General features: G+C 33.6%; 1 protein-coding gene across 1 annotated transcript in view; it reads left to right on the forward strand.

Annotated features, from left to right (window-relative positions):
- Window positions 1–21,358, forward strand: part of RSBN1L (round spermatid basic protein 1 like) — an 84,618-nt gene that overhangs the window by 38,384 nt on the left and 24,876 nt on the right. The window contains exons 2-3 of the mRNA XM_072653175.1: window positions 519–635; window positions 9,593–10,236. Of these exons, the coding sequence (XP_072509276.1) occupies window positions 519–635; window positions 9,593–10,236 (761 nt within the window). The remainder of the gene's footprint in view (window positions 1–518; window positions 636–9,592; window positions 10,237–21,358) is intronic.

Here is a 21,358-nt window from a genome sequence, read left to right on the forward strand (position 1 = left end):
GAACAAATGGAACTGAAACATAGTTGTACTTGTCTAGAAAAATGTTCCTTGTCCTGTGAATCAGTTGTTTGCTTTTTTTAATTGTCTGACATAGCTTACGTAATTGGTATTTTTTTGTACTTTACTACTGATACAGAAGCAATTAACAACTAGTTCAACAAAAAAGAAACTTTAGGATATATCAAATTAGTGCAAGTTCTTCTGTAGATACAGGACTGTATTATAATTTCTTATAATTATGGCCCAGAAATATTAATTCAGGAAAGTAATGTTCACTACCATACATAAAGAATAAAGAGAAAAATCTTTCTTAGAATGCATCATTTGATGTTATAGAATCAAACAAATTAGTAAAACCATCAATAAAGATGTGCGTTTTTTGGTAACCCTTTCTTTCTAAAGTTATGATACATTTTTATTTTATTTTTTAAAAAATTTTTACTTAGATAAAATTGGCATGTTTTTTAAGTATCTATTTTCTGTAACTATATTTAACATGAACAGTTTTTCTCCCACAGATAAAATCAAAGACAAAATTAAAGAGAGAGACAAAGAAAAGCAAAAAGAAAAAAAGAAGCATAAAGTAATAAATGAAATAAAGAAAGAGAACGGAGAAGTCAAATTATTGCCAAAAGGTAAGTCCTTACAGAATAATTTTGTTTACTGTATATTAATTTTAGTTATATAAATAACAAATGCATGGTTTTTTTTTTTGGAGATGAATTTTAATAATGATTAAACAAAATGGTGAGCAATGTATGATTTGAATGAAATATAGGTAGTATTAATATTCTCTTTTACAATTTTTTATCAGTAATGTTTTGGAGTGTTGTTTCATTTAAAGAGGGCTATTTTATGTAGTAAATAACTATTTCAAATGAAGGTAATTTTCCCATGGGGAGAAACATTACAACTTTACAACACCATTTTACTAGATTTTGATAGTTTTGTTCACATTCCTTCATAGAAGATCAAGGCATTGGATTAAAATATGAGAACAGTGGAATTCCTTTGGTGACAAGAAAAATGACATTAAAAAAATAGTGTACTCCTCTTGAGTTCCCTGTAAGAAATTTCTGTCTCAGACAAATTCAGGAGATAAAATTTTTTTCTGTTTCATTCTTGTCATACTCAGGAATGATTACTAATTCTGGATGTCTCTTTGTGTTTGATCAGTTTTGAAGTTGTGATTAAATTTTATTCTTACAGGGTAATAGGATAGAAGAGGGTTAAAGTCATGCAAATACCTTTTTAAAAATAGCAAATTTGAAAATTCTTAATAATACGAAACCTACATGAAAAAAAGGTGAATAGGGGTATGAGGGAGCAAGAAAAAAGAGGGTATATTGTGGTGCAAATAGAGAACCTCAAATTTTCTGGGATCTCAGATACTGTTCTGGCAGAGTCTGTTGCTGTTTTATTACAATTCTGAATCTCTGTGCATAAATAATAAAATTATGTAATTATTGGATGAGAGTTGAAGGGAGGCACAGAGCAAATATCTATCTACACACACACATACAGACATACACACACACACAGAAGTAACTGCTCAATTTAGATTGTTGAAAGCATACAAAAAACATTTTCTCACTATTTCCATTTTCATTTATCCCATGTACCTAAATGATCTTGTACCATAATTTGCACAAGCTATCTATTTTTCCCTCTTCGTGACTTATTATCTAGGATCTTAGTCTAACAGGAGCAGAAGTCAGGATTTACATTTTCCTATACTTTAGTTGATAATTTTGTCTAACTAGATTATAAGACTTTGAAGCAGGAGTCCCATATAATCTTAACTACATCCGCTAGTGATTAATGTCCATGTCACTTTAAATGATGAGTTTTAGCCTACTGGCTTAAATAACTATTCTCTAATTCACCTGTGTAAACTCACAGTGGTGTTAATTTTGTGAAGTAGTCAGTTCAGTTAGTAAGTGCTTATTAAGTACCAGGCATTGTACTGAGGGTTAGGGATAAAAAAAAAAAAAGCAAAAAAAAAAAAAGCAAAAGCAATCATAGGATCTTAAGATTATAGATTTAGAGCTAGCAGGGACTTTAGAAGCTGTCTAGTCCAACCTTTCATTTTATAAATGAAGAACTGAGGTCAAAAGAGGTTAAATGACTTACCAGGGTCACATGTCTAAAGTGTAAACACATGATGTGAACCTAGGTCTTATTTTTAAAAATTTAATTTAAGTTTTATGTTTACATTCTTTTCCTCTTGTCCTTCCCCTGTGCTGCCCAACATTGAGAAAATAAGAAAAACAACATAACCAGTTGAAAACATGTATATTCAAGCAAAACAAAGTCCTCTTTTGGCTATATCCAACAAAACTATGTTTCAGTCTGCACTCTGGTTCAGTCTCCTCTCTGTCTGGGGATAGGTAGCACTTTTCCTCATGAGAAGGACATTCACTGCTTTGTATTGGGAGAGATAGCATAAACTTAAATTGCTGTATGGCCTTAAAGAGAAAGATAGGAAGTGGTGCATAAGCTGAGAGTTAAAGGAAGCCAGTGATTATCAAAGGCCACCATGAGGAAGGAGAATATTCATGGCGTGGGGGCTAGATGGAGCACCATGTGTGAGGAACAGCAAGTGTGCTAACCTGGCTGGAGGGAAGTAATGTGTAAGAAGACTGGAAACAAAGGGCTTGAAATACTAAATAAAGGACTTTATATTTGATTCTACAGATAATTGGGAACTGGTAGAATTTATTGAGGAGGGGAGTGAGATATCTGGTCAGACATGCACATCAAGACAATTACTTTGGCAGCTGTACAATACAAACCTCTGACTGTTAAGTTTGAAACAGTAATAAGATAATATTCAGAAAATGACATTTGAAATGAGATAATATTGTAGAAAAAAGTTTGAGATGGATCTGAGATTTAAATATATTGATAAATTTTCTTTAGATGTGTGACTTCTTAGCCAAGAAGAAAATAGGAAAATTGCTAGGTATCAAACAGGAATTGCTGTTGAAGATTCTGAATGCATTAGGAATGATAACTTAACTTCTAAATACTTGTATTCTATAGCAGTTTGTTATCCATGTTAAGAATGAGTTTGTGATATTTCTGTCTCTGATTACATCCACTATTAAAATTACTGATCATTATGATCTATTTTCAGTAATTTTCCCATCCTTTCCAAAGGAAAGAGGCTAATGAAATGAATGAAATTATCCTTCTTTATCTGCACTGCAAAAATTGTCATTCTTTATTTTCAAAGCAAAAAATGATACATGACTAATTTCCTAAGTTACTCTGCAGTCAGGGATAAGTATTTTGTTGTTTGTGTACCAGGTAATATCTAAGCCAGTTAACTTTTCCTTATATTCATCTTTTTTTTCTCTCTTCCCTTTTATCAAACTGATTTCTTCCTCTTCCCCTTTTTTCTTTTTCTGTACTGATGTTATCCAATTGTACTAATAGACATTTAAAGGCATAAGAATGCCACCTGACGCTGACATTTAAAGCTAAAATGATTGCTTATCCTGCCCTACACAGATTCCATTTTCCTAGAAATCATGTGAAGTGATGTTATAACAAAAATAAGTATTAATATAGCATAAATTAATGTTTTTGTTACTATATTAGTGTGTATGTGTATAAATAAAATATGTACATGATATCTATTACACACGTGCGCACCTATGCACATACACGTTTTTCTTTCTCCCCTGGCAAAAAGTGAATAAAATCAGTTATGAAAGACAGGATAACATAGTGGAGAGATTGAGACACTTGAAATCATGAGACCTTAGATACTGACTGTGTTTTCATGTTCAAATTGCTTAACCTTCCAGAGCCTCAGAATTTTCAACTGGAAGTTAGATTATTTATACAACGTATTTCAGAAACCATGAAGACCTGTGTAAACTGTGAAGTATTGTCAGTGTATATTAAGCTCTTATGTTAACCATCTAACGGGTGTCATGCTAAGCTCTGGGGATGCAAAGAAAGGCAAAAATATGGGTCCCTGAACTTAAAGAGCTCCCATTCTAATGAGGGAGACAACATTAGAAAAATTGTGCATATGAGATTTGTTACAGTTTCAATAGAAAGTAATCTCAGAGGGAAGCAGGCATTAGTAACTGGGAGAACTGATAGAAGTCTCTTGTTGAAGGAAGGATTTGAACTATATCTTGAAAGAATTCAACAGTCAGCAGATAGTGATGAGAAGGAAAAGTATTCCAAGCAAGGAGTTAATGTTTGAGGAACAGCAAAAAGCTCAGTGTTACTGGATCATGGAAATTTAGGAAGGGCTTCAGCAGCCCAAGGGAAAATGTTTCATATTGATTCTGGAGGTAATGAAGAGCACCTGAAGTTCATTGAGCAGACTTGGAGTTCACTTGATCGGATAGATTCATTAGGAAGATCACTTTGGCAGTTGAACATAACCGAATTGCAGTAGTCAAGGTATAAGGTAATTAGAGCCTGCACCAGGCTTTGTGGGTCAACAGAAGGGTCAGATTGTATGTATGGATTGGTTGTGAGTGAGGAGCCAGTGATGACATCGGAGTTGTGAGCTTATCTGACTGAAAGGATCTAGAAAAAAGGGAAGGGTTTGGGGAGAAAAATAGTTCTGTTTTAGAGAGATGTGTTGGATATCCCAATTGCTGTAATATAAATAGTATTAAGGAGTTAATAAGTTTTTAAAAAATATAATGACTAAATCAAACCTGATTTACTTTAATAACTCTAGTATCAGATATGAAATTAGATCTCAATTCTGGATAACCTTTCTCTTTTAGTTATCAATCCAAAAAATATACTGGTATAAAGAAAAACTAATGATTTTTTGAGAAAAATTTTCAAATTAAAACTATTTTGTGTATGTTTCTGTGTGACTCTCCAAAGTAGAATCATGGTTTTACTTTTGATCTTTTACCTTTCCTGAGTCCTCAGTTATTTATTATTATTCTATTCTTCCTAATATATTATAGAAACAGGGAAATGTTAGGACTTAAAATGAAAGAAATTCTAGGTCTGATTGTCTCAGAATTCACTGTGGGGAACTTTTGATGTTTAGAATGATGTATGTTTGAAAAGATTTCTGTTAATGCACACAATGAAGCTTTAAAATGATAAATGGCCTTTTTGTCTTAGGAAAATTAATATCTGATTTAATTTTAAGGTGGTTAGGTAAGCTAAAGAACTTTTCCTGTAAATTCTTTATTTTTATTTTATCATTTCCCATTTTTTACAGACATAGTTCTATGCATATTTTATAGGTAGAGGAAGAAAATAAGTAAAAGAGAGTTCACGTTAAAACTGTAGAAGAAAACATACATTATTTCAAAGTGGAAATTATCCCAAGTGTAGTTTGAAGGCAAAAATTGCATTTTATAATTGTGCTCTTGTATATCCCTTAGTAGCATAAAATGGGATGGAGGGTATACCACATTGATGCATTTAAGCATTTTTGGGGGTAAGTTGCATATTTTTTAAACCAAATCCACAATTCCAGGGGTGTGTGGAGTTTCTTTTGAAGAAGTGTTTAAGAGTACATAATCTAACTGAAAATTGAACTTTCAGTCTTTTAAAATTAATACAATATCCTAGACAATTGCTGTCATAATCATATATTGTATAATATATAATTGCATTATTATAATATATAATAAATAATAATGTAATAATCATATAAATATCATATTGCTAAGTCATAATAATAATAACAGCAACAAAAGTTGCTATAATTCTGTATACCAGAAATGTACATTGATAACTGAGGGTTATCATCTTCAAGGTTAGGATTCTCAAGGTTTTTAACTTGATCTTAGTTTCAGACCATACTTATTCTGTATAATGTTAATTTTAGGTTTTGTGTTTACCCTAAGCCATTTTAAGAGTACTTCAATAATTCTATTAATTAACCTGCCTTTAAATTTTCTTGACTCGTTTTTGGAATTTATCTTTATAAAGGCATATGCATATTTTTCTTTATTCTGTTATAATTTAAATAATAATTAGCTGTTAGTTTCCTTTATCCATGTCACTGTTGAGGTATTAACCTGATTCAGGCATTTTTATACTTAAAATGATAAGTCATGATCATTTTGAAAAACATTTAAGTGCCTCTATCTATAGATAGAGATCTATTTTATATCTCCTTTATTATTATATAAAGTGAGTCAGCAGAGAATTTATATAAGAAAAGTTTAGTAGGAAAAAATTTTTCTTCACTGCTCCCATCATCATTTTTTTGTATATGACATACTTTTCTATCTTAACCCTAAAACAATAAACCTTCAGTAACTTCTTTTATTAAATAAAACTTATTATTGAACCATGATTGACTTAAAAAATATAGCTAAATATTTTTTCCATTCTGTTCTGTTTCTCTACCACATGCTACAACATACATTTTATATAGAGATAAAAAGTAAAAGATAAGGAGTAAAGAAATCAGTTTTAATTGTTTACTTTGTTATCTCTTTAAGTTGTGGCAGCTGAACAGATTTTTTTGCGTGTTTTGTTGAGGCAAGGACTTAGTGATACTGATGGTGTTAAAGAACTTCAGTTAAATGTATATGAGAAAGGATAAGAGGAAAAAATTCAACTCAATGATTGTGTAGGTTTTTCACTCAAATCTTTTTTTATACATCTGTTATGTACAAGATATTAGACAGGAGTACAGACGCTTGGTCCCTGACTTTAAGAAGCTTATAAAGTTAGTAGGGTAGTCAATACTGTAGTAAGTTTCATGTGATTTAGTATTTAAATGGGGATAGCTATTTGGAAGGTGAAATTATTTTTAGACAAAATAGTCTGAAAAGTTGTCATGGAAGAATTTCGGTTTGAGCTGGTCCTTGAATGCTCGGTAGAATTTTGAAAGGTAGAGATAAAGGAAGGAAAAACATCTTAGGCAGAGGTAAGGACCTCATCAGAGGTAGGAACAATTGAACATTTTTTTCAGGTAATGCTGAATATTGCATTTAATCAAAACTCTAGGTTCATTTTAGGGAAGTAGAAGAAAGTAAACCTAGAAATTTTGAGGCTGAGTAGTGGGAACTCTTGAATGCCAGCTTAGGAGTTTATTAATTATTTGGTAGGCAGTGAGAAGTAACACATTGTTTGATGAGGGGAGTGACAAAATCTGCATAGTATGCTAAGAAAATTTTTCTGATAACTCTGTGCCAGATGGATTGGAATGAGAGTAGACTGGAGGCAAGAAAACTAGTTTAGGAGACTATGCTATAGTCCAGGTGCGAAGTAATGAGGATCTAAGCAGGGTAGTGGCAGTTTCAGTGGGGGAAAAAGGGATAGATGAGAACAATGTTTCAAAACAAAAATCACCTGGATTTGATGACCCTGAATCAGCAGGAGAAATCAGGTTTTTTATTGGGTAATAGGGAGGGAGAATGGTAGTACCATTTCACTAATTTAATTCAGGAGTGGGACCTAATTTGGAGAAGAAGATTTAGACGTGTAACTTAAAGTGATGTTGGGACATCACGGTGAACGAATACTAAACAATTCAAAGTGTAGGATAAGAGCTCTGATAAAAACTTAAGTTGAAATTTGAATACCCAGTGCAAAGGTGATAGTTGAAATTATAGGTTTGTATGAGATCTCATGGAATATATATTTAGAGAGAGAAAAAGGAGGGATGAAAATGGATTCTCAAGAAAGATCAAATTTAGGGAGCAAGAGGAGGGCAAAGAGAAATAAGATGGGGAAAGTTTTAAGGAGGTTGGTATCCATAACATCAAAAGGTGGTGGAGTACTCCAGGAAGATGAACCCTGAGAAAGAGAAACTGTATTGGCAGTTAAGGATATTGTTGAAATTTTCAAGAGCAGTTTCAATAAATTGGTGATTAATAGGGTGGCAAACCAGTTTGCAGGGAGTTAAAAAAGTGAGCAAGATCTAAGGAAATGGAAGCAATTGGAGACTGGTTGTGCAAGGAAAGAGAAAAGTACAAACAATATATTTTATTTTGGGGTGTAGCAGCATCAGGTCATCGTCTTTCCAGAATAACAAGGAAGGAGAAGTTGACTGAACAATAATAAAGATGGAGCAGAATCCTGAAAAAGTATGGAAAAATTAACTTTGAAAAGTAGGAACACCTTTTCATTTGAGACAAATGTGAACAAGACAGGTTAAAGTGAAGTCAAGAAGAGATTTTGAGGGGAATTAAAGAGGTGCAAGGGGTAGATATCCTACACAGATGAAAATAAATAGACTCATATCTAGATTTTTTTACTTCAGTTGTTTGAGAGAAACATTTTAGAAAATAAATTTTGCTTTTGAGGAAATTTGTAATGTTCTGTTAAATGTTCAGAGAGACATGATGAGGCCTGGATTTAAATTACAGTAAAAACAACTTATAATTGTGTAGCATAACACCTTACATTTTTTTTACATGAAAGCATTTTATAGTCTCACTTGATTCATATTGCAACTATGAGTTAGCAAGGGGGCAAGCAGTATCATCATCATTTTACAGATGAGGAAACTTGAGGCTCAGTAATTAAGTGACTTGCCCATAAATCTGTTTTGTGTACCATGTCACAATTCATGATTTCTTCCTTTTTTTGTTTCCACATTGTTTAATCCAGGCTTTCTTTTGACTACATATTTTTGATTTGGATTTTTGGTGGTAGCTGTCTGGGAGTAGTAAACTTCTTTGAGGCTGCAGAAGCACCTAAAAGTTGTCTGGGTCAGTAATAGGTTAAGTGATTTATCCTGTGTTCACATGGAAGTCAGTATGTTACAGATGCATTAATTGAACACTGGTCTTCTTGACTTCAAGGTCAGCCCTCTTTTTCACTGTACCAGATGACCTTTTAGCCTATTTCATTACATTAATATAGCCTTATTCTTCTGCCTCTGTATCTTATTTTGTTAGTGAAGAAGAACAAAAGTCATGGAGACTGGAGTTCTGTTACTATTCCTTACATCTTTGAGGGCTTGGTTTTTGAGAAAATATTAATGACTTTGTAAATTATATTTTTTGCTGTGTCTTTTTCGTTGGTTTCTTCTTGGAATTTAAGAGGACCACAGAAGCTCCAAAGAGTCCATATAGAGGCAAAATTAGTTCTTGACATAGAAAGAGGCAAATCAAGTAGCTTACAAATCGCCTTTCCTTGCTATTTTGCTGGTTTTACAAATATCTTCTTATGCATTTTCATGTTCTGTCACTTTCCTAGTTACAGTTGATAGAGTGGGATGGGGGTGGGGCATGACTTTGAGTCTAAGGACAGTTTTCCAACTCTCAGTGATGGGTGCCTTACTACACAGCATTAGTGTTAATTTTTTTTCCCCCTGTGTTTTACAGTGGATTGTTTCCTTCTTTTGATTTCATCCGTGTTTTTATATTTTTTACCTAAAGTGTGATATTTAAACTTTTTATACATCCCCAAAGTCTTAGTACACTTAGTGTTAGTGTGCTTAAAATGGCACTAAGACTTTTGGGATACTCTGTATATTGTTTTTAGTGCTGTGTAAAATTAATCCCCAATATGAAGTGCAATGAAGATAAACTTGTCTTTTTCTTTTTTAATTAAAATGCTTTATCTAAGGTGTGAGATTTTAGCAGTTAAAATAAGGAGTTTCAAAACAAATTTTTCCCAACAGGTGGGAAGGACAAACCAAAAACAAATGCAGAAGACTTACAAATTAAAAAGGTAAAGAAGAAAAAGAAAAAGAAACACAAAGAAAGTGAAAAAAGGAAGCGTCCAAAAATGTATAGCAAATCTATTCAAACCATCTGCTCAGGATTGCTTTCTGATGTTGAAGATCGAGAAGCCAAAGGCATCATAGATGATCATCTTAAGGATTATATTGGAAAGAATTTGGATACCAAGAAGGAGTATGAGTCTAAGATACCAGAGAACAGTGAGTTTCCATTTGTCTCATTAAAGGAGCCTCGAGTTCAGAATAAAGTGAAAAGGTTGGACATGTTGGAGTTCAAACAGCTCATTCATATTGAGCACCAACCTAATGGAGGTGCATCAGTTATCCATGCCTACAGTAATGAACTCTCCCACTTATCTCCTGTGGAGATGGAGAGATTTGCAGAAGAATTTGTGGGTCTGGTTTTTAGTGAAAATGAAAACTGTGCAGCTTACTATGTAATGGGTATTGTTCATGGGGCAGCTACATATTTACCTGACTTTCTAGACTACTTTTCATTTAATTTTCCCAATTCACCAGTGAAAATGGAGATATTAGGAAAGAAAGATATAGAGACAACGACTATGTCCAATTTTCATGCTCAGGTAAGAGGTTCTCTTTTTAAAAAGTAACTAAATGGTATTTCATGAAGGTTTTTGTTCCTTTTTGAGTTGTTAACAGTTTTCACTGTAATTATAAAATGTAAGGTAAGAATGAAGAGTTTAGGAGAGTATTAGTCATGAACTATTTTCTGAGCCTGGATAGATATCACACAAAGTGTTCTTAAAATTATAGTTTCTAGCCATTACTTCAGAATTTTTCCTTAAAGGTGATTAACAAAATCTGTGTAAATTAAAAAGAAATACTTTGCAGGGGTTATCTGTGGCCCTAATGAAAGGTCTTAGGTGCAATGTAAGTAATAGTCATTAAGCATGTACCCCCCAAAAACACTTGGAATTTACTAATATATTTTCCTAGGTCACAAAATTTACTTTTTCTTCTTTAAAAATTTGCCTAAAATTCATCTTTCCCTTCTACCTTCTACCTTTCTTACATAAAATTTTTTAGCCTTTTAAACTTCATTAAAGTTGTCTAATTTCTCATCTTTGAAGTAGAATCATTATGTAATAGACTTAGAAGGAAACATGTTGATTCACTATACTGACCCTCTTTTACAGATGAGAAAACTGCGACAGAGAGGTTACTTCTGTTGCCCCCAGTGGTCACTATATGAGTTATATGAATAGGACCAGAATCTTGGTCTCCTTACTGAAAATTCTGTGTTCTTTCTATAACACTGAATTACTGCAGTTAATTGACTCAGCCAACATTTATCAGCTGCCACCTGAGTGCATTGGTATCATGTTGAGTTGATGAGGATATAAAAATGAAATAGACCTTGTACTCAGGGTGCTTATATTATGTTTGAGGATTTCAGTCTATAAATCCAAGGTAGTTTAAAGAGGGATTTGGAAGGATAAGTATAGGCTTGAGGGTGAATGTGGTAACTAATACTTGACCTGGGCCTTAATTAAGGAAAGATAAGATTTCTAAAAGTTGAAGATTAGGAGGATGCACATTCCAGGCAAGGAAGATTGCTTCTGTGACTGGGAGGTTTAGTGGAAAATTTAGGGAATAATTTGGCTGGAATATAGAGTATGTGAAGGGGAGTAATAGGAAATAAGATTACAAAGGTGAATTGGAAGAAGATTGTGGAAGTTCTGTAAAGTTTCTTCTAGAGGCAGACCTCTTGGAGAAGGTTTTTTAATATGGTGATGACATGGTCATTCTTGTGACTTAAGATTATTTTGGCAGTTGTATGGAGGGTAGTTGTAGAGAGTATAGATTAGAAACAAGGAAACCAAATAGGAGGCTATTACAAGAGTCCAGGTGAGAGGGAAACTAAGACTATGGGCACATGAATGGAAAGTGATATGAGAAATGTTATAGAAATTGAATTGACAAGACTTGGCAACTGATTAGAGGATTGAGAAAAAAGTTAGTTGGCACCCAAGTTACAAACCTGGGTGACAAGGATGGTGGTGGCTTCAATAGAGATAGAGAAGTTTGGGGGTATAGTAAGAAAATGAGGTTTTTTTTGGATATGTTGAATTGGAATTTGATGGGTTGTCTAGATTGAGATGGTTATCCAACAGACAACTGACAGTACAGGAGGGAGATTGGAACTGGATACATGAGTTTGTAAGTTATCTTTATAGAGAAAATAATTTGGACCCATAGGAGTGATTGAGTTCACCAAGGGATAGTGTGTAAAGAAAAAAGAGAAGAAGGTCTAGGACAGAACCTTGATAGATGATGACCTAAAAAGAGGAGAATGAGAAAGAACAAGTTGAACAGATAGAAGAACCAGTTAGGGATTGGTGTCACAGAAGCCAAGGAAGGGAAAATGTTTTTTAGGAAGGGTGATTGATCTTGTCAGAAAGAGTAAAGAAATCAAGAAGGATGATTACTTGGAAAAGGTCCTCAGATATATCAATTGAGAAATCATTGATTATCATTCTTTGAAAGGGCATTTCCCATGGAGTACTAAAATCAGATACTAGATTCCAGGGGATTCCAAGGGGTGAGTAAGTGGTGAGAAAGTAGACATTATGTATGATTATTCTTATTAGGAGTTTGGCAGTAAAAAGGAAGAGAGCTTTTAGGAGATGGTTACATCAATTTTTTTTTTTTTTGAGGATGGGGAAGATTAGCTAGTACCAAGACACAGTTTAATGGGGAGAAATTGATGAGGAAAAATGGGACTAATTTCCTGAAGAAATGGGATTTAGGAGTTAATTCTATAGAACAAAGGAGGAGAGGACAGGTGAAAATATATAAAGGGTATTAGAAGTATGGAGTATTAAAAGAGAGTAAAATGGATGGCCCCAGGGTTCTTGGTAAGGATTGCATTAGATGCTGAAATAATAAAATAAGGTGGGAACCTGAAAGAAAAAGGACTGTTTGGAATTGGGTGGGGTTGGGGAAGGAGGCAGAGGGAGAGAGAGAATTTAAGGTTAGGACATCCATATGAATGTGTAGTGGACTCAGTTGCATAATTTGTTTTAATGCATGGTAATTGAACAGTAGAAAATGGATCCCAGCTGCTGAGATTTTTTTTTTTTACCTTGAGAACATAGAAATAAAAATATTAGCATAGTGAATCAGTTAGAAAAAGTGTTGCATATAAACTGTTTTCATACTCCTGTGGATGAACTGACTGATAAATTTTCAACAACCTATAATCTTATATAATTCAGTAATCTTTACCTCTATTTGAATAAAAGTAATCACTATATAAAGGAATCCAAATCCAAATCTACAAAGTAGAATTCACCTTTCAACTTCCTTTCCCATCTCAAACATTAAAAAATTCAGTGCCCCTTTCTCCTGATCTCCATCAGATTGGGTTTAGGAGTGGGGAAGACAACATATGTAGAACCACTTAACAAAAGTTAAAGAAATTCACAACCATCCCTTCCTGAAAAGTAAATACCTGGTATATCTCTCTTTAACCTGTCTTAACTTTTGAGTAAATTTTTGTATCATGAGAGAAATTCAGAAAATGGGTTTTTAACAATATTGAGGATAAATTCATGTTGTTCTTTCAGGTACCAGGTTTAGTTTATTTCTGTGGACAAATATATAATATAAAGGAATCAATATAAAATTTTAAAATGTGCTAGCAATTGGTACATAAGGACAAAAATAATTGTCTAAACCTTCATTTTATCTCATGTTGGAAGGAGATACAACCTTGTGTATGACACACACTCACCCCTCAATTCTTCTTCCCCCTTACCTGGGGTGTGCCTTAAAGAGAATAGCTAGTAGAAACAAAAAAATTTAATGCTCTCTGGAATTCTGATCTTTTTGATGCTCTTTGTTTTGTTTTTAGTGCATAATGGTATCATTTAGATAGCATTTACCTTTCTCTTCTTTCTTCTTGACCACTAGAAAAGACCAGAAAAAAGTTATACCCTCACACTTTTGGTTTGAGTCACAGAAAGATTAGTTTGAATACCAGTTAGAGAAAATAATGTCTTTAGGTATTTAACAAGGACTGTGGAATATGAATTCCCAGAATGTCAGATTCATGTTTGGATAAAAGTGGTTGTTTATCCCTGTAACTACTTTGCATTAGGGCTTTGTGCTTTATAACTTTGGAATTATGTGTGAGATCCTAGTGTCTTATCTTGTGTATTGGGAAGTCTTTCCTTTGAATATTTTTTATCTTCCTTTGGACTTCTGTGTTTCATATCTTGATCAATCTGGATATGAGGTTGTATTATAAAAAATGCATTCTGAATTAAAATATAAATTACTTTTGGAGGCATTGCTAAAAATATTCCCTGAAATTTGTAGAATAACGAGTAGTTTATATTATTTTAAAATATGACTGTGGCAAAAGAGTGTAGATTATCAGATAAACTTCAAACCTTTTGATAAAAATATATTTGAGAAAAGACACAGATGTGATTTTTTTGTGCAGTTTCATTGGCCCTGGGCCTAATGTTTTCTAGGTATTATCTTTAGTCATCTTCAAGGTCAGTTTATAAAATGAGAATTTGTTGAGCTTGTTTAGTCATTGCCCACTTTGTTAGACGTTATACAAAAGAGAAAAAATGGTACCGTATATAGTTCACAATTCCACTTGCTTCCTTGATCACAATAATAAATTGATAATTGCCCAAAATCATGCCTTGCTGTTTCTTGTGACTATAAATGTTTTTTACATAATTCTGATGCTATTCAGAGATGTTTCTTGGTCTCTTGGCCTCTTTCATTTCTTGGTACGGGACTATATTTTCCAACATAATTTTTGCTGTGTTCCCTTATATGAACCATCACAATTAGATTATTAAATATATGGTGACTTCATTAGGATATTGACAAATCTTAGACTTTTCATTTCTCTTATTCTGCAATAAATATTGGTACGTAATTCTCTTTTAAAGCTTTTAATTATCTTTACAATAGTTCACTTAAGATCATTGTGAACAAGATGAAATAACCAGTCCCAGGAAATGTTTCTTATAGCTTTTGACCACATGATGATAAGGAGGAAGGTAACACACATTTTAACATTGTAAAATTTACAAAGTGCTTTTCTCACAACCTGTTAATTATTAATAATCTAATATTAATATTAATGCCTTTTTACAGATGAGAAAACTGAGGTCTACAGAAGTTAAACAAATATTTACCCATGGTCACGTGACATACATCTAAAAAGTGTCAGAGCTGGTTTGAATTCTGTTTCTTGACTGAAATATCAGTGTTGTTTCCATTATACCACTGTACTTCTGAAGCCAAGTTATTGAACTTTTTTTCTCCCTCTGAGGATAACTTTTGGGTTGACCTGATTAATTGTACTGATTTTTTCTTCCACTTTCATTTATAGTAAGAATGTTAATGTGGATATAATTCTTCAAATAGTGGATACACTTAATCATGGATGATGCATTAAGAGTACCAATTTTTAAATTTTAAAAGAACTATTTGATTTTTGGAATCCTCTGATTATTTCTTCTTCATTTTACCAAGTGGGGAAGAGCTCCAGAGGATCTAGGACTTTTTGTATGTTTCATGGGGCCACATTTTATGTGAGAGTCCAGTCTTCTGATGATGAGATTTTCAGCCTGGACCATGACTGTATGGTATATTTCTAGCCCTTTTCCCACTCTAGTTTATATGTTCTGCTGATAAAGCGTTTGAAGACAAGACCTAGGCTCATCCCCAAGCTACAATAAAGATCAAAAATAGGAGTTTTGTGGTGGCTGCTAGAAAATCACACATTTGATTTCTACTAATTTCTAAGTTTCCTTTTGAGTAATTTAAAGTGAATAAAATAAAATGATAGTTAGAAGAACCTTGGAAATAACTCGGCCAGACCTTCCTATCTCTTTTTATATGGGAAGAATCTGAAACCCAGAGGGAGGTAAAGTGACTTGCCCATGGTCAACCAGATAAATAGAAGATGTTACATTTAAAGCTGAGGTCCTCTGACTGTACAGTTAGTGTTGTTTTCTATTATTCCCTACTAACTCTTTGGCAGCATGATGCTGTTGAACCAAACAATTGGAAATACAAGTTAATTTCCTTGGAAATATCTTTGAAGAAGCTTCTTTTTAGAGATTTGTCATTTAACATCAAGTGAACTGCGGAATTACATTACATTACATTACACATAAACACATCGAATATGGAAGTACCAGCTAAAGTAATCACAGAGGAATCAAAGCTTCCAGATGAGCCCTAACAGTTCTAATATGTGGTAAAAGTTGTACTTCTCTATTTTTTTCAAAAGCGTTTATAGATATGTGGAATAGGGTATGAGGCAGTAGAAGAGTGGCATGTGACAGAACAAATCTAGAAAGATATTGGACCTGTGATTTCAATAATATAAATAATTCCCAGGAGAGGAAACTCCCTCTTCCAAAGCAGATCTTTCTGAATCTTTGCTGTAATTTAAAGGCTTTGAGAGTTGTCTAGAGCCCAAGTTAAGTAATTTGCTGAGGGAGGTTTACGTATTATCACGTGTTAAAGGGCAGGTCATGGCTAGTTCTGTCCACTGCGTCATAACTTCGTTGAAGAACTGCCTTCAGAGAGGAGCTGAACCATCAAAATGTGGCCTGACTTATGTGGAAGATGGAAATAGCATAAGAGAAGCCATTTACTAGTCAGGAATGGAATGTGCTAATAAAAGAAGAAAATTTAAATTTCATCCCTATTAAACGAAGCTTTGGTATTTCCAGATACTCAAGGTCTTTGAAGATTAATGAGACTAATAAACAGCAGCTTTATTGTAGTAGATAGAGCTTTGGGCTTGGAGTTTGAAAGACTTGTCGCTTAATCTCTCTGAACCTCATCTTCATATATGAAATGTGGATAATAATATCACTTGTCTTACAAGATTGTTGTGAGATAATGTATCAAAAGTGCTTTGCAAACTTTAGCACACTATATAAATTTCAGCTATTATTATTAAGTTGTTGTTGCAGCAGCAGTAGCATACTGTGCTTCTCTTGATGTATTCCAAGAGGTTATGTACATTTTTTTTCCTGCTGCAGTGTCACATTATTGACCTCTGTTGACCTTACACTCTATTTCAAAAAACAAAAAAACAGAGGTCTTTTTCATTTAAACAGTCTAGCCAAGCACATCTAGTACCACACTTAGAAGTTGGTACCTTGAGCTCAAGTATAAAACCTTATATTTATCTCTAGATTTTGCTTCCCATTCTCAGCTGTTGAGATATTTTTGAATCCTGACTCTGTCATCTTGGATGTCTTTCTCTCTCCCATTGTGTCATCTGCATATTTGATAATGCAAGTCACTGTTCACATAATAATTGATAAAAAGTGTTATATAGGGTATAGATCTCTGAGGTCCTCTATCAAAAACATCCCTCCAAATTGACATTGACCAATCATTTATGATTGTTTCTTGGATCCAGCCTTTCACTAATTCTGGTTTCACCTTATTATTTCATTTCCATGGCCAGAGCTTTCCATTATGTCCAAAAGGATACCACAAAAAAGCTAAATGATCTGAAATTGTACTTTGTTTATGGAATTTCCCTACTTTACCAGTCTGATATCTCTGTTAGAAAAGAAAATGAAACAGTTTTGAGTACATTAGGATTAAAAAACTTTTGCATAAATAAAATCCCACTAAGAAGAGAAATGGTAGCGTAGGAAAAAATATTGTACCAAATATCACACAGCTAAGTCTAATATTCTGAATTAACAGGGAATTAACCCACATGTGTAACATCAAGATTCATTCCTTAATCAATGTGAACAAGTAGTTGTTAAAAAAAAAAAAAACTTTCCCTTTATAAAAGACTAAATGAAAACATGATCCAAATCAATAACACAAATGCAAGCTAAAACTACCGGTTTCATCTTGTGTGGGATGGCTGAGGTCCCTACATAAATCAATTACTCAGAAGCCTCTCAAAGTGATGACAGAAAAGTGATTTATTCGATTCTCGAGAAGCGGGGCTAACCTGTAGGAGTAGGAAAGCCGAAGACAAAGAAAAGGGCAGTGATTTAAATAGACCCTGATGCAAGTCCCTCCTCCCCCCACTGACCATTATCCTCATTAGCTGAGAATATGATCTTACATTCTAGACACGAAATCTAACCAATCCTTTTTTGAAATGAAGACATCGAGGAAATATGTGAGTTTTGTCCAATCATTGAGACCCTAATACACTACACAGTTTTATATCCTTATATGGAACTATTCTATTCTAAAAATATTGTAACCTTGAGCCTTTAGGCCTTACCTCACCCCTGGGAGAAGAATTACAATCTGAGAAGTCTTCACTAAACCTATCCCACTCAATCTCATACTCTGCAAATTTGGCAAAAGTTAGAAACAGTTTTTCTCCTGAAGTGGGATAAGAGAAGCTATTTATTACTCAGGAGTAGAGTGCATTAAGTAGAAGTTTTCAGTTCCATCTGGTGGAGGAGCTGTGAGAAGACAGACGCAGACGTACATTACACTCTAATGAATTGTTGTGGGTAGAAATGCAGATCTAGTCATTCTGAATTTCATTTGGAAATATGCAAGAAAAATGACTAAATTTACTCCTGGTGGTTCATCTACCAAAGTAAATCAGAACCAGTTTGTGAAAAGTCATAGGGAGTTGCCAAGGCACATAAATGTTAAATGATTTGCCCAGAGTCTCTGAGCTTGTAAATGTCAAAAGACAGAATTTGAACTCAGGTCTCCTTGACTCCCAAGTCTAGCACTCTCTTCACTATGTTGTGTTGCCCATTTCTTTAATAAAACGCTGTAGAATTTGATCTGGAAATCCATCAAAACTTGAGCTAAGGAACTCTATTTGATTAGCTTTTAAAGTCCTGTCAGTTTCAGGGCCTCCATTGGGGAATAAAAATTTCTTTGATGCTTTTGTGTTTATATTACAGTAATTTCTGGACACTTCCTAACTTCAGTTTAAACTCTTTGAAACAAAGAGAATCAGTTAAGCAAAAACATCCCATACAGTGACTCTGTCTGTCCATTCATCCATCCGTCTGTCTTAAATTTGGATCTAGTAGTAGTCCCTTACTTCTCTGCCATGAAGCAAGAGTTATGTTTCATTATCTGTTCTCATCTTTGATTTTTCAGTTATTCAGAATGTATAGCTTACTTCACTTATTTTTTTGCTACATTGTTGTAACAATTGTGTTTTATCTTTTTAAGAAATCTGCTTATTTTGCTCTTCATCAGTGATACAGACTAATATTTATCTTTTCTTTTAGCACAGTTTTTTAGCCATTCTCCATTTGATAGCTATCCACTTTATTTTCATTTTTTTTCTACTACAAAGAGTATTACTATGAATATACACATACATATATATTGGCAGGTCACCATTAAGATGAAATAATATGCACTTAACAGTTTGGAGAGTTGATAGTTTTTTCTTTTGACCATAATTCCTTATTTTCCTTTTTCTTTTTTAATCAGCTGTTATTTTCCTCTTTCTCCTGACTTATGACTCTTTAAGAAGCTGAATGTAGTTATGATTGAATAGTAACATTGATTTCCCTAGCTTGGTTTTCTTATTATAAAGCCACAGTTGTCAGGGACCTTAGAACCCATCTAGTTGAATTTGTACTTAAGCAAAAAAATCTCATCTATTTTATTGTAACAAGTGTTCATTTAGTCTTAGAACTACAATGATAGGAGGCCAATTAGCTCTGTAAGTAGCCCATTCCACTTTTATATAGCATTATTTGGAAGTTTTTCCATATGGAGATGAAATCTACTACTTCACCTTCAACCCATTGTTTCTAGTTTTGCCCTCTGAGGCCAAAGAAAACAAGCATAACCCTTCTTCTGTATGACAGTCATTCAGAAATCTTGAAGATAGCTATATCATGTATCACTCTAAGACAAAGGTTCTTATCTATTATCCACCTATCTCCATATGAACAGATTTCATGGGGAGTTTATGAACTTGGATACAGAAAAAAATAAGGTGTTTTTAGGTATTAGAAATTAGATACTATATATAAGGTCCATGACACACAAAAAGGATAGTGACCCTGCTCTAAGACTTCTTTACATTAAACATTCTCATCTTCTTCAGTTGATATGGTATAGTTTCAGATCTTCTCACCATCCTGACCATCCTTCTGTGGATAAATTCTATCTTTTCAGTGCCCTTCCTGAGATGTGGTACCCAGAATTGAGCTAATCAGTAGAAATTACAGGAGGAATTTAACTTCTCATTTTGGGCACTGTGTTTCTCTGTTAATGAAACCTAAAGATGATAATTGTATTTTCTGGCTGCCATGTCGCTGTATGGATTTGTATGGAAATATAGTCTTCTTAAAGGTATGTATTTTCTGGGCAAATCCAATGAAAAGGGCTTTAAGCCAAAAGGCTCAGTAATGGAGAAGATTGGTTTTGTGTCTCTGAAGTTAAATACTGTAGAGAGCAGTTTCACTGAGGAAAGAATAGCAATTGAGATACTGTTTGTTTGGAATTCTTTCTTATCTTCCTTCTGCATCTTGAATCCTCTCTGTCAGTAGGTGGGTAACTTTCTTCGTTGTTGATCCTCTGAATCTGCTATTGGTCATTGAGTTGTTTGTCTTTACAGGGTCATTGTTTTTGTATAAATTTTTTCCAGGTTCTGTTCACTTCATTCTCCATCAATTCATACAAAACCTCCCGAGTTTCTCTGAACTCTTCTTTCCTCATTTCTTACAACACAGCAATATTCTGTTACATTCATATAACAGATTTAACCAGACTGTTAATTTGTGGTTCTTTGCCACTACAAAAAGAGATTGTGCTATAAATATTTTTGTCCATATTGGTCCTTTTCTTCTTTCTTTGACTTCTTTAGGGTACAGTCCTAGTAGTGGTATCATTCAGTCAAAAGGTTTACAGAGTTTAGTGATTTGGGGGCTATAGTTCTAAATTTCATTTAACCAGCTATATATCATTTCACAACTTTACTAACAATGCATTATTGTGCCTTTCTCCCACCACAGACCTTTTAGCGTTGATTTTCCCTTTTGTCATCCTTGTTTGATTGGTTTTAACCACAACCTCAGAGCTTCTTTAATTTGCATTTCTGTAATTATTATTAGTGTTTTGGTACATTTTTTTACATAGTTCTTGGTAGCTTGTTTTTATTTTTCTTTGAAAACTGCCTATATGTACCCTTTAACCATTTCTGTGTGAGGGAATGGTTCTTATTGTTATAAAATTGAATCAGTTCTCTATATGTCTTAAAAATGAGACCTTTATCAGAAAAACATGCTGCAAAGATTTTTCCCCCCAATAAAATAGTAATTTTAACTACCATTTTTATTTGTGTAAAGATATAATTTTTATGCTGTTATTCATTTTATATTCTGTCTGTCCCTTATTCTTCTATCAGTAATTCTTAAAGGTAGTTTTTTCTTTGCTCATTTGATTGGTTTATGTCTGAGTCTTACCCTTTATGTCTAACTCATTTATTTGGAGTATCTCTTGGTATATGATGTGAGATATTTTTCTATACTTAATTCCTGACAGACTACTTTCCAAAAGTTTTTCAAGAAAATTTTGTTCAGTAATAAATTACTGTAGTTGCTGGCATCTTTTGAAGCCCCTTGTTTTACAGACCAGGAAATAAAAGCTTGGAGAGGTAAAGTCCCAGAAAGTTTGAAGCCAGGGCTTCTGCCTTAGGACACTGCCACACAACCCAGTTTT

This window comes from Notamacropus eugenii, chromosome 3, assembly GCF_028372415.1.
Source record: "Notamacropus eugenii isolate mMacEug1 chromosome 3, mMacEug1.pri_v2, whole genome shotgun sequence".
Lineage (NCBI taxonomy): Eukaryota > Metazoa > Chordata > Mammalia > Diprotodontia > Macropodidae > Notamacropus > Notamacropus eugenii.